Below are 13,806 nucleotides of genomic sequence, written 5' to 3'. Positions count from 1 at the left end.
CATCGCACCTCAATCTTGCATCATTCAGAGGCCATTTCCTTTTGCATGGCTTTGACATTATTTTCGAGACAGGGTGTCTGTAAGGTCAGTCGCTGATCGTCTAATTTACTGAAGATGTCACAAAGTCAGCATCAACTGAGGACCTGGCACAACAGTGTCTCCAAGCAGAGTATTTTGTTATAGTATTATAAATTCACCTTTCTGTCAAACTGAGTAATTTAAGACTGATAGTCACTCAGTTTATGTGGAAAATATCACAGCAAGGGATTTAAAATCAAGTCTTAATTACAAATATTCAGGCAAATTAAGTCAAATTGGCCAGCACTAGGCTGGCAGCTTTATGTCAGTGCTGCCAGACTAGGCTTCTGAGTTCCAGCCTCCTGTCTGGTCGGCTTGTAGACAGCCAGCCTGCAGAATCAGCCTGCAGCCCCAGGAGAGCCTTCCATCCTGCAGCGTCTGCTCTTCTTCTTCCTCGCACGCATCTATCCTGCCTGGTCGGCCTGTCAAACCATGCGTCGTCGTCCCCTCCATCATCTCCCCCCACACACACACACACACACTCTCTCTTCCTCCGCTCCACTGGGCTTGTGAAGGTGAGCCAGTCCCCAGTGGCACTACTGTACAAATTGCAATGCTTCCTCTTCAAATGGAGGCTGCTCTCTTGTGAATACCCATGTAAAGAGTTGCTGGGCTGCTCCTTGTCTTCCTCTTTCTCCATGTTTTGTTTCGTTATTTTTGATCCTCTTTTTAGCGCACACTTAACTCTGGATGTCTGTATTATATAGACTTGCTCTCCGGTCCGCTGTCCTTGACCATGACTAGGGGAGGCGCAGGCTGCTCCGTGTGTCACTTAAGACCAAGGCTGACAAAAAGAAATCCCTCCCTGAGGTTTTAGGCCAGTTTGGTGACAGCTGTCACCCAATCGCTTGTCCTTAAAAGCTCTTTTTATGAGCAGGATATGTGAAGGAACAATCACAGCGGCACAAGAAATGCTTCAGTCTAGCTCTGAAGTGACTCTACCTCTAATGGATGCATCTAATCATTTTTGATGGATAGTGTCCATCTGCAGCTGTGTAACGGTGTGTGTGTGTGTGTGTGTGTGTGTGTGTGTGTGTGTGTGTGTGTGTGTGTGTGTGTGTGTGTGTGTGTGTGTGTGTGTGTAACATATTCTCCAATCTTCTGAGCTGAAGTCTCTTCACCCCACTTTCAGGTTAGCTTCTGTTCCTCTAGGTTTTGTTGCTCTGGGAAATAGATTAGGTTAGGAATATGTTCTTTTATCATTCTTTCTGAAAAACATGATTCTAGGGTCCTAAGCTAAATAGATATCTAACACTGTAGTGTTGGTGTTAGTGCTAGAGAAAATTTAACACCTCAATTAAACAATGATAAAAGACCCATTTTGTTAGCATTTAACAACCACAACTCTCATGTGGCTTTAACAGCACTTCTGTGACTGAGACTCACGCGATATGTTACAGGTGCTAATAAAATAATGGTTTTATCTGTGATAAAGTGAGGAGATGCTCACATTTCTACTAGCCAATGCAGCAATAGATACTCATTTGGCTTTGAATATGGACAGAAAATGCCAGGCTCCGGTGTTGGTTTTCAGCTCTTTCCGAAATGAACACTACCTGCACATTTGCTCGTGTGCACATGAATGCCTTGGTGAGCACAGAGTGTTATCTTTCCATGCTGTTGCTGCAGGTGAACTCATTGTCTTTCCCTTTGTGTTTGTGCAGGTTTTTGGAGATTATTATCACTTCAGGCATCATGCCGTGGAGAAGAGGGCTTTGTCTAGCCACAGGGGGATGCACATCAGACTGCAAAAAGAACCACAGGTAAGACTGGTGTCAGCTCTCACACAGCTCATTGCAGCACTCCATGTTGGCAACAAAAGGCCAAAAGACAGATTGAATTACATACAGAGAGTACATATATCAGAAGAGAAAAGGATGCCAGCATCTATGACAGCTTGTCAAATTCTGTATTCTTTTCAGTCCACACTGGTCCTTCCATCTGTCCCCCTGACCCAATCTGAGGTCCCACATAGCTGTAAATATGCAAAATACAACACACCAGCTGGGAGTGTCTCTGTGTTTGGCCTTGCTTTTTTTACAGTCACAATCATTATTTGCACCTTAATGTTAACTAGAGAGGAAAATTAACTTTCATCAGTCTAACATCCAAAAACAAGAAAATTTTCCATCCTTGAATATCATCTTCATTTGGACATCTGGTTGCACACAGCCCAACCACTACTGTATACCTGGCATACTATAACTCTGCAAAATCTCTGTTTCTGTGTACACCAGATGTAGTTGAGTCAGCATGGAAATGCCAACATAGTGGAAGCAAGTTTTTTTTTTTTTTTTTTTTTTTTTACACTAGGGATTAAAAGATAAGCAGTCTGCCAGACCTATATCTATGTTTGCACTGTTCCTACACAGGAGAAAGGTCTGGCAGTATCCACCGTCATTCTGATGGAGGTTTAAAAAATTATATATATATATATAAATGTGTATATTGATTTTATTTCTTAAACCGAAGACAATTAAACTCTTGTCAGATTTGGGAAAAGTTGCTTTTCCAGAAAGTGTTGTAAATCAGCCTTCATGAATAACAAGGTTTGGGTTTCTTTGCATAATGAAGTTCATGCTGGGAACAAATTTGTCAGTTAATTTTGATTAACATTCTTTACACCGATTACATTCACATTAAACACATTACTCTTGAATCTTCATTACAACTAAACATACACAATCCAGCAGCCTTCAGATCAAAGCACGTCAACCTGAGCCGCCTCACACTACAGGAAAAATAATCGAGGAAACACTAGATATGATCGTTAAAAAAAACACTTCCTTTTGCATAAAAATGGTAATTAGATGTGAAATTTAGATTATTACTCCACTGTCTTAAGAAGGCAACAGGAGACATGCTAACAACCCTATGGAAAAATGTAATTTTACTCTCTTTTATCAGAAGCTCACGTTATTTGGGATATATTATCTAAACAACAATGCACAGAAGAGATTTTGTAGAAAACAAAGCAAATACACTATCCAAATTACCTTTTCAGTTTGGGGGTGGGGGGCAAGAACTGTGACAAATATAAAAATGAATATAGTACATTTTAAGTCTAAGAATGTCATAACCTTTTGCAAGCTGTGTGCATGGGGTTTGCTGCTTTTATTCACACCTGAGCTGTTGTGAGAGGAAATGTAATTCAGACCCGAGTGGCCAAAATAAGGTCCCAGTAACAAAAATACTCCACAAACTTCACTGTGAATGGTTTTCTACGTTTTCTAGAAAATAATGTAGAACATACAGTGGTGTGAAAAAGTGTTTACCCCATTCCTGATTTCTTATTTTTTCTTAAATGTTTCAGATCATCAAACAAATTTAAATATTAGTCAGAGATAACACAAGTAAACACAATATGCAGTTTGTAAATGAAGGTTGTTATTATTAAGGGAAAACAAAATCCAAACCTACATGGCCCTGTGTGAAATAGTGATTGCCCCCTAAACCTAATAACTGGTTTGGCCACCCTTAGCAGCAATGATCTGAAACATTTAAGTGTGACAAACATGCAAAAAAATAAGAAATCAGGAATGGGGCAAACACTTTTTCACACCACTGTAGTTCTGTTGATAGTGAGAACTGTGGAACATTGATTCGGTGAATTCTATGTGGCAAACCTAGAATATAACCAAATCTATTTGCATGGCAAGATACAGTGCCACTTGGTATAAAAGAGAAAATATGTTTCTTTGTGATTTGGATAACTGAACTGACCCTTTAAATCTGCCATACATAATGTAGTGTGTTTGACCACCATAACAATCATTCAACATCACAAGTTTGGTCAATTAAAATCATCACAAAAAATCAAGCTACTCCTTTACCCTAGAGATTTTCCCCACTGATATCAAAACCAAACTGAACGGTAAGCTAGAAAAGCTGAATAACTGTCAACCCAGCAGCAAAAACTATGAATGCACACGAGTGTGGTAGGCACCCTCTCTTTCTGGGCTGCTGCCACCTGACTCAGATAATTCTGGTAATTGCTGATATTTAAAAGCATCTTAAGAGGTACCTGACTGGTGCTAAAAAAGGGGCAGTTACAAAGTGAGAACAGACTTGGGCCATCTGTAGCGAGGTAGGCCTGCCAAGTAGAGCCCAAAGACTGCTCTCTAGCTTTTCCTGAGCACAAGTCAAGCTGGCTAAGGAGAGGACTGATGTTGTCTGACAAGTGCTAAGGCCCCAAGACATCATTAGTGAGATATGGTGACATTCACCGAGGCCAGTGGTGTCAGGGGTCAGGCTAAATGGATGTTAAGAAGGCTCTGAGAGCATATGGGTTCAGAGGTGTCTGCCTGGGAGTACTATGGCACTCAAATGGTTATAAGATGTGCTTTGAGATCTCCAAAATCAACAACAAATTAGATTTAGTATGGGCAGTGACGGAGGCAAGGATTTTATCATTGTTACTGAGGAGGATTTAATAATGTACGATACTAGATTTTAGAGTTGTATGCAATGGTGAGGGGTAAAATGCAGAATAAAATGCAGGACTAATAAGAAATAGTCAATGAAAGTTGATGTCTTCCAAATAAGTAGCTGGCAAGGACCAGAATTAATCTGGTAGATGGAATGTGAGGTTTACTGTGTGGCTAGATTGCCTCTGTCCTTTATATTGTATGCAAATGAGAGAGAAAGCATCTTGAATTTAAAACTGGAACAGCACAGGGAGATAAAGACTTATTATCTAATTCGAATACATTTTTGACAGAAGAGATTCCATCTCACAGGTTCATCTCAATCAGAAGCTCCGTAGTTCAAGTTAACACCGTGCTTGAACCCCCAGCTGTTCAGGGCACCAGGTTTCTGGCTAAGGAGCAACAGTTTGTCCCTGTGTTACCTACCCACCCACACAGAAAAGAAACAGACTAACCTCAGGCAAAGCATGACCACTGCCAAAAATCACCACCGCGTAAGTGAGTGGGTTTGTGTTGACATGTGTTTATTTATGTGCATTTATATATTCATATATATATGTGTGTGTGTGTGTGTGTGTGTGTGTGTGAGACCATCTGATCCCTGGAAAAGGGGAGAGAAAAGGTTCTGCTTTACCTGGTTCTAAGAAAAACAGACTGAAAAGGCAGTGAAAGCATAATGGTTGGATTTGGATTAGTCAGTGCTAAGCTTTGAGCTTGTTACAGTGTTTCCTCTCTGTAATCCAGCTGCTGTCTCTCACATTACTCCCATTGTCTCTTTTCCTCTGCTCCATGGTACTAACATGCCGCTTATCTCCATTCCCTTTGAATAATCACACAGTAGCAAGATGACATTGGCGGTTGCATAAGCTTTTACCATTATGCTTGCGAGGGTTGTTTGTCATCTCCTCTTCACACCCCACACCTTCTCTATGAGGGAAAGAATCGATTTGTTTTGGAGTGGCTGCTGTTGGTTTTGTCCAAACCACAGTGTAAGGCAGCTTACTGCATGCTGTGTTTCGGAGGGACCTTACCCTACATCTCTTTCTCGCTCTCTTTCACTCGCTCCAGTTTTGCTACAGAGTAAGTCTCTGACTGTAAGATTGCATTGTATCTTTACTGTGCTGAGGCCTTACTGTTAAAGGATAAGCCTGGCAATATTCTATTGATATAGACCAAAACCAACAATGCTTACTTTGATTTACTTACTCTATATTTGAATTATTTTTAGAGGCCTGAATAAATCAAATTGGTCTTTTCACAGTATTTGTTGATTTATTGAAAAATTTAACATCACCAGACTTATCTTTTAACATTCTTTCTTTCTCCATAAACTGCAGAAACACAGATTCATAGATCAAAGTACAGGCTGTCTCTCTACCAGTCTCTCTGCGTTACAAACAATACCAGCATGGCTTCTCCTTAGTTATCAGACAAGCCCTCAGGACACTGTGCGAGAAAGACATGGAACAAATAGTTTATTGCTCAAGCAGATTACAGACTTGTGGCCATGTGGAGTCCTCTTTCTTGTCTCATGATTGCTCCTTTGTGTGATTGTGTTTTGGCTACCCTTTTTCCTTGTCCCAGATCTCAGTGTGGTGTTTATACTGTATCTCTGTGTTCTTATTAGTTCTCCATCACTGACTTGGTCTTCAGGAAGATATCGATTACACCTTGTTTTTCTCAGTCATTAACAGTGGGTGAGCTTGCTGAAATGTTGCATTCCACATTTTTCGCACATATACACAAAACATTACACAGTTTGCCATAATCGATGTGCTTTTAACATTTAATCATTTGCATTAATTAGCTATATAAAAGAAACTATATATCCTACAGTAGATGGCTGTATCCAGATCATCATCTGATTTATGTATCAGTTATAGTTCTGCTCAGATAATCTCTCTTTCACTCACTCGCTCTCTCTCTCTCTCTCTCTCTCTCTCTCTCTCTCTCTCTCTCCTTGCCACTGTCGCCAAGTGCTTGCTCATGGTGGGATTTGTTGGGTCTCTGTAAATAATATCATAAAGAGTACGGTCTAGACCTGCTCTATAGGAAAAGTGCAATGAGATAACTTCTGTTATGAATTGGCGCTATATAAATAAAATTGAAATGAATAATAATGTGGTGTGCAGCAGGTAGCAGTGTAACAAGGTCAGCTATGTGCAGTTATAAATGTAATGAAATTAGATAAATGTTAAGTAGTCTGGGGTCACTTGAATGAGGTTAATGGCTTCATTCTCTGAGGCAAAGTTTTCAACTAGGTTAGGTTACACCACCCTCGGTAACTGTACTGAACTCGTGTTCATTCAGACCACGCGCTTTATAAAAGTAGAGAAGCCTCCTGACTAGGAACAACTGACAGCAACAAGCGAAAACTATTGAAAATAACTAAAATACTTAAATAACAAGTTGTTCTTTCAGAATCTGCTGGGCATTGTAAAGGAAATTTATAATTTTAGACACGCTTCGCTTGAGTGTTCTTGATACACAAGTGGAACCAGTTTAAGCTTTGTCACCTTCAGCAAAAATTCAGCAGAGGATGCATTTGTCACTGACAATAATAATGCACAACAGCATTTGCTTAAACTGCTATAGAAGATAAGTGTCACTCACATAAGTTTCACTCTATCTATTCAAATTCTCACTGATACAGTATTAGTTCAGTCCAAGTTAGCGTTCAAATATTATTTGAATGCGTCGCTCCTTAATTTACAATATCACAGGTCCTTCACACTAGAGCCACCTTTCTCTGTGGTTTCCTAATGGGTTCACTTCTCATTCTCTGGATCACACACGTCTGTAACTAATTTATTTATGAAAAAATCATTGTATTTTAGCAAGACATGAAAGCACTGTTGACATGCTCATCTAGGACATTAAGTCGAATACTCTGTGCTCTATCTGTGAGAATGTATGGACATTCAATGGTTGTGTCTTCCATGTTGAAACTGAGCAGTAGAAATTTGATGTGCTTTCAAACCTCACAACTAACAAATCCAATGTTGTCATTGTTAAGGTTTTAACAGGTGTTTCTTTTGGAAATGGAAGTACTTTTGACGACAGTTTTGAGGAGGTGCTCCTTATTAAGGTTATAAATTTGGCAGTCTGGACAATGTCCACAGATTGGTGGTGACTGGTGATGGGTCTGCTGATGACAGGGATGTTGAAGTGCAGTTGCTACATCTGGAGGTGGCACTGCTACCTTCCCCCTTAGGTTGTGTAACATGACATTTTTTTAAATATTTAAACTGACACAACATAAATACTATGTTGTGTGTCTTTAAATATTTAACCATAAATGAAAATGTCAAATTCTGTGGGTGTCTTTAATCATTCTTACTACTGGCAATCATGCTCACAGAGCAAAATCCCTGTCACAATATATAGATACAAGCATGAAAGAAGAACAGAAAAAAGCTTAGTGGACCAGTCATTTAAACTGGCAAGTGGACAGATATAAAATTATTTGGTATTGTGTAGCTTTTGGCAAGGATTTTGGAACAGTTTTTGCAACTTCAGAAACAAAGCTATAAAATTCAATTTACTACGTGTGATATTAGCATTTACTGTCACCCACCCTTACCAATCCTGTGCATATCCCAGCAGCCTCCAGGACTTCAAAGGCCCCTACTCTGGCACAGTGTACAGTAGCCACCTTCTCTCTGCATAGGAATGAAATAAATTAGATTAGCCTCACATCTCTGCCTCTCTTTCTAGTTCTTACTTTTTGAACACAGCTGGGGCTGTGTTTTTCCACGTCTATAGTCTAGTCATTGCAACAATTTCTGGAATTGGAACATTAGTAATGACAAAATAGTATGTTAGGATAACTGTGTACTATGAATTTTCTGTGTGTGTGTCTGTGTGTGTGTCTGGGCACCCCAGGTCCTGTGGGCAGAGCAGCAAGTGGTGAAAAAAAGGAAGAAGAGGGATGTCTATGAAGACCCAACAGACCCTGATTTCCCCAAGCAGTGGTACCTGGTGTGTGATGGTCTCTTTATCTTTATTGTCGAGACCCCAGTAGTCATTATGTCAAATATGTCAGACATTCAGTATATGTGTATTATTTCTAAAATACATAGTGTAATTTGCAGTAGCATGCTTTTTGTATCATTTACCAACAAAGAAATTCAAGTAGGTCCACAGTCAGTAGAATATACTGTATAATGATTTTTCATCTTTTTGTATTCCATTCAGAATGACACTTTCTTCGGAGAAGGTCCTTTCTGCATTAAGATCTGTTAATGCAGAATGTGTTAGTGTTGTCCTGTATTTTGCTATGCAATTATGTCTGATTAAATGTTGAATGCTTCCTTATTCAGCCCTTTCTGAGATTCACAGCACTCAATTGTTTCAGCTCTGCAGAGCCTTGTGAGGATACCTGATGTATTCATTATTGCAGTGGCAGAAGTTATTAATATGGTCAGTCAGATAAGCACAAATTGAATTGCTGTCTTTTGGACTAACCCTGTAGGCCCCAGTTACATCAGCTTCACTACCCACACAAGGTTGCCTTGGCGAAATATATAATATAATGCATCCCAGCTGGGTTGAATGTAAAATTAAATGTCAGGACAGATCGACTACTAAACTGCATCACCTTTGAAACATTGATAGCAAATGGTCCTGTCTCTGTGTCTGTTTTGTTATTCACAGCTTTTCTCAGAGATGCTTCAGCTTGCCCTAATTTCCCCTTTTTTCTGTGCACAAAACCTCTGTCACTGCAGCAGATTAATGACAACATTGCCTATCCCAGACATAAATCACCAGTGAACAGAAGTTGTGAAACCACCTGTGTCATTCAGCATTAGACCTCTAATCGTCTGAGGACTTAAACCCCTTTTCTCATATTTAAAGTATTCTACACAGCTCTTGCTTGAAAACCAAACAAAGATGGTTTAGTTTGAGGCATAGGCCACCAGTGCTGAACGTTTGTCTTGGTAGTACAACCAATTCATTGTATTTAGAAGGCTTTTAAAGAGTTTCCCCTCGGGGATCAATAGAGTATTTCTGATTCTGATTCTGATTTATATTGATTTATTTGGGTACATGGAGCCCCATCAGTTTGTAGCAAAACATTTACTTAAAAATATGTATTGAATGGTGAAACAGTTCAAAGCCTACATCCAGGAATTTAAGCTACTTACCTAAGCATCCTCACAGAAGTGCACATGCAGGAGTTGTGCCCTGTGGAGGAAAATCAGCAGGAAACAGAGGAGAGAGCAGAGAAGTTTGTCTGTGATGTCTTTCTATTCCTCCATCTACCTGTGTTTATCTGTAACCATCTCTTTCACCTCCAGCGTTCGCTTCTCTTCATAATTCTCACTGTAATCTCGCTGTACCATTATTCATCCAAATCACGTTTTAACACTCTGTATCTCCTATTTGTCTGCCTCCCCCTCAAAGAGGACTGTTGTTTCTTCTACGAGAGAGGCAAATGCTCTCACCAAGATTTCTGACCCGCAACAAGTAGTCTGTCTTTTTTCTGACAGCATAACTACAGTAGGATACTCGCACTGGGCAGCTCAGCCTGAGGAGGCAGACATCTCAATGTGATGCATTAAAATTTTATTTTAAGTGTTCGTGAAATACCTCTGATCTTCCCTTTTATGTCTTGGTGTTTATTTTTGTATTGAGCATTTCTGTTTTCATTTTTAACATAACAGTTTGCAGCAAGTAAAAGGTCTTTGCAGATGATTTAAGCTGTTCTCACACTAATAGACCTTTTCTGTTGGTTTGTCTGGGAAGTGTCAGTCACAGCAGATTGACAGCTGAACAAAAGCATTGTGTCTCTTCTAGTCCACCCCAACACATCAAGACCTGAATACCAAAGTAGCCTGGGCTCAAGGCTACACAGGAAGAGGTGTAGTGGTGACTATCCTGGACGATGGCATTGAGAAAGACCATCCTGACCTATTCAGCAATTATGTAAGTCATACGAATAATACAACAAAGCACAAAGTAGTTTGTAAAAAGCATTTACAGTTCCAGAACATATTCAGAGAAAAATGATAGTTACGCTAAATGAGAGCTTAAAGAGCAAGTTAAAATGACATGATTGGTGTCCTGACCTTTTTCATGTCTATCTTAGGACCCTGAGGCCAGCTATGATGTTAATGATGGAGACGCTGACCCCCAACCAAGATATACGCAACGAAACGAGAACAGGTAATTTGGCAAAAGCAGCAATCTGGCAATATCGATTGAATTGATCTTAATTGCTTCAAAATGAGCTTTTAAGCTTTATGGAAATTTGGCAAACAGGTGCAGACACGATTCATTTTCATTGTGAGAGCGGGCAAGCACTTTCGTAAACTGAGGAATCATTTGGACTGGGATTTTCTTTTTTACCAAACAACCCTTGTCCAACCCTTGTTGTTTTTGACTCGGCACTAGCTTCATATACATGTTAGTTGACAGGGAATGATGCTGGTGAGAAAGCACTGAGTCTATACAGCTTTTGGTCCAGTGCTTTTGGTTGGAGCATTTACATTTAGAAACCAATTATATAAAGTTTGAAAGCACTGGTGCAGTCATACTTGCAAAGTCTTGAAAGATTGCTCCCTTTTTTTAATTTATTTTTTTGCTTTTTTTATTTTATTTATTTTTTTGCTTCAGTACACAAGCCAAGCTGCTGTAGCTGCATTTCAAGGTCCAGCCCGTACAGCCCCACAGCCACTTTGGCACTTATTTGTTGCTAATACAATACTTGTTTACTTACCCTCAGTGATTCCCTTCCAGTCTTTGGTGATCGCATTAAAACATGTTCGCCCCAATTTAATGATGGAACACTAAAGCTCCAATGAGGGTGAATCCTGAACTTGTTTCTCCAAACACCACGGTCCTCTGCCTTAGTCCAATCCCCCTGGAGCAGATGAGAAGCTACATCCCGCCTCTGAAATGCACAGCAGGATTTGTCTAAAATCTCTCTCTTTTCTGGGACGACTGCCACTAAGTCTTTTTGTAGTTGCTTGTTTGTTTGTTTTTGTTCTTTATTTTGGTTTCAAAGCGCAGCATCCACTTGCAGTTGGTCAGAGGGAGAAGCTAAATAAGCTTAACAAGTTTCTATTAATTGTTCTGATTTGAACTTTCACGTTGTTTATCTCTCTAAGACACTTCTGTTGTACAGGTAGCGTTTTTCAGTCCTCATCTGAAAAATGATCTATTCATCTACAGTGTTTACTTATCTTGAAAGAGGTTAGCATCAGCAGGTTTTTGAGAAGAGGCCTTGTTTCTTGTCCTTGCCGACAGCTCGAGCAGCCATGCAGAGCGACCCCAGTCCTTTCTGTCAGCGTAAAGTAGATCCCACTCTGTCCTGCTGATGGAACAAAGCACTACTGGAGGGGATTACTCCCTGCCTCTGGTTCACTTCAGCTCCCCAACTGCACTGTGTTATTACTTCAGAAAGACACTAACACATACACACATAATAAAAACAGAAAGCGCAGAGATTTGCACTCACACTACCCATGTCAATGGAATTGCCAAAGCAATTATCTTGGACTGCATCAATTTACGGGCATGGAATGAAAAGCAAGGGTGTGTCTCTGTGTCTACAGCGTGGAGCTGCAGTGTTTGGAGTGACCTGTGGACAAATTACATCCAATGAGTTATGTAAATCACTACAGAGTAATACAAGCCGACAGTGAGTAATGCTCACAACCCCCTCACAATGAGATTATATGAATACATTCATAGGACAACAAAAGCAAAGGAGAGTCGGAGGCAGGCATTTTCCAAGCAAGCCTGATTTTTGAATTCTCATCTCTGGGTTTTTCCATAGAGATGTATGTACTCTTGAGTTGGCTGCTCAGGCAGATATTGTTGAAGGGGTTGCAGGCTAAGTAGAAGGCTGGTTGAAGTCTGGCCAAGTAAGTAATCCCTTTGTGCTTGATCATGACAATGTTTGACTTTTTTTTCTCTGCTTTCTTCCACTTTTCCTCCATTATGTCAGTAAGATAAGGTTGTAGAGGTTAGGGCTGGATAGCAGTAGAGCAGAACACTCTATATACTTCTAAAAACCTCAAAGACTAACAAGAGGGCTGTGCAATATGGTCAGTATCATTATTAGGATATTAATTGTGATAACAATACAGGTCATTTTCCATATATATCAATATGTGAGACCAAACTCTTGAATATGTCAAACAAAAAGTGTAATAACCATTTCAGGTTCATTTTTAATTTCTGCTTGCTCAGAATCCTTCATTTGAACAACACAATTTGTAAAATGATGAAACGATGAGGGTCATATGAGCACAACATGATTTCATTAAAATTTGTACACATGAAACAATAATATTAAATTATCACTCAGCCCGTAGTGATAAACATACTATATTTTATAATGTCTTTAGAAAGTATTCATCCTGTATCCTATTTTATTGTTGATTTAAATGCATACGATACAATCTTGTCACTGATCTATACAATAACTTGGGGATCTTTACAAATTAATCAGTTAAAAACTTAATGTTTAGAGTCAGTTAGTTAATTGATAATCATATTTACTTTTCCTGAGACCTCGTGTGTGGTTTTATATATATATATGTGTGTGTGTGTGTGTGTGTGTGTGTGTGTGTGTGTGTGTATGTATATATATATATATATATATATATATATATATATATATATATATATATATATATATACACATATATATACACACACACATATATATATATATATATATATATATATATATACACATATATATATATATATAATACAACCAGATGCCCATACCTGAAGCACTCAAAACTGCCAAACAAAGGCTCCAAGCCTTGGCTAGCCGCCTAAAGAGATACACAAGAGATAATGAAGCCAGAAGAATAAACCGGCTGTTCGCAACTCAACCTGCGAAAGTGTACGCTCAATGGCAGGGTAATAACAGCAGAGCAGACCCACCAAGGCTGGAAACAGAACAGTACTGGAAAAGTATATGGGAAAGGGAGGCATCACACAACAGCGATGCACAGTGGCTGGCCGCCCTGAGAAAGGACCACAGCAACCTCCCTGAACAGAATCCAGTCACCATCACAGCGGCACACATCCAAGAAAGAGTCTCAGGTATGAAGAACTGGACAGCACCGGGCCCTGACAGGATCCACACCTACTAGCTAAAGAAGCTCACTGCACTCCATGAGCGCCTAGCAGCACAAATGAACCAGCTGCTAAGAGATGGGACGCACCCTGAATGGCTTACCGAAGAGGCGCACAATCCTGATCCTGAAGGATCCCGCAAAGGGTACAGTCCCATCCAACTATCGGCCAATAACCTGTCTCTCCACAACATGGAAGC

The 13,806-nt window shown here is 39.8% G+C and overlaps 1 protein-coding gene across 7 annotated transcripts in view; it reads left to right on the top strand.

Annotated features, from left to right (window-relative positions):
• furinb (furin (paired basic amino acid cleaving enzyme) b) overlaps positions 1 to 13,806 on the top strand; it is a 76,356-nt gene that overhangs the window by 31,119 nt on the left and 31,431 nt on the right. For 5 of the 7 annotated variants that reach the window (XM_044194927.1, XM_044194928.1, XM_044194924.1 and 2 more), the window contains 4 exons: positions 1,743 to 1,841; positions 8,391 to 8,486; positions 10,305 to 10,433; positions 10,597 to 10,673. In XM_044194927.1, coding sequence (XP_044050862.1) covers positions 1,743 to 1,841; positions 8,391 to 8,486; positions 10,305 to 10,433; positions 10,597 to 10,673 — 401 coding nt within the window. Of the gene's footprint in view, positions 1 to 1,742; positions 1,842 to 4,957; positions 5,000 to 6,132; positions 6,199 to 8,390; positions 8,487 to 10,304; positions 10,434 to 10,596; positions 10,674 to 13,806 lie in introns of those variants that run through there. The other 2 variants (XM_044194930.1, XM_044194929.1) reach the window with 2 other exon arrangements.

Source organism: Siniperca chuatsi, linkage group LG4, assembly GCF_020085105.1.
Source record: "Siniperca chuatsi isolate FFG_IHB_CAS linkage group LG4, ASM2008510v1, whole genome shotgun sequence".
In the NCBI taxonomy this organism is placed as follows: domain Eukaryota; kingdom Metazoa; phylum Chordata; class Actinopteri; order Centrarchiformes; family Sinipercidae; genus Siniperca; species Siniperca chuatsi.
Note: the sequence above shows the minus strand (reverse complement) of the source record. Positions and strands in the feature narration are given on the sequence as shown.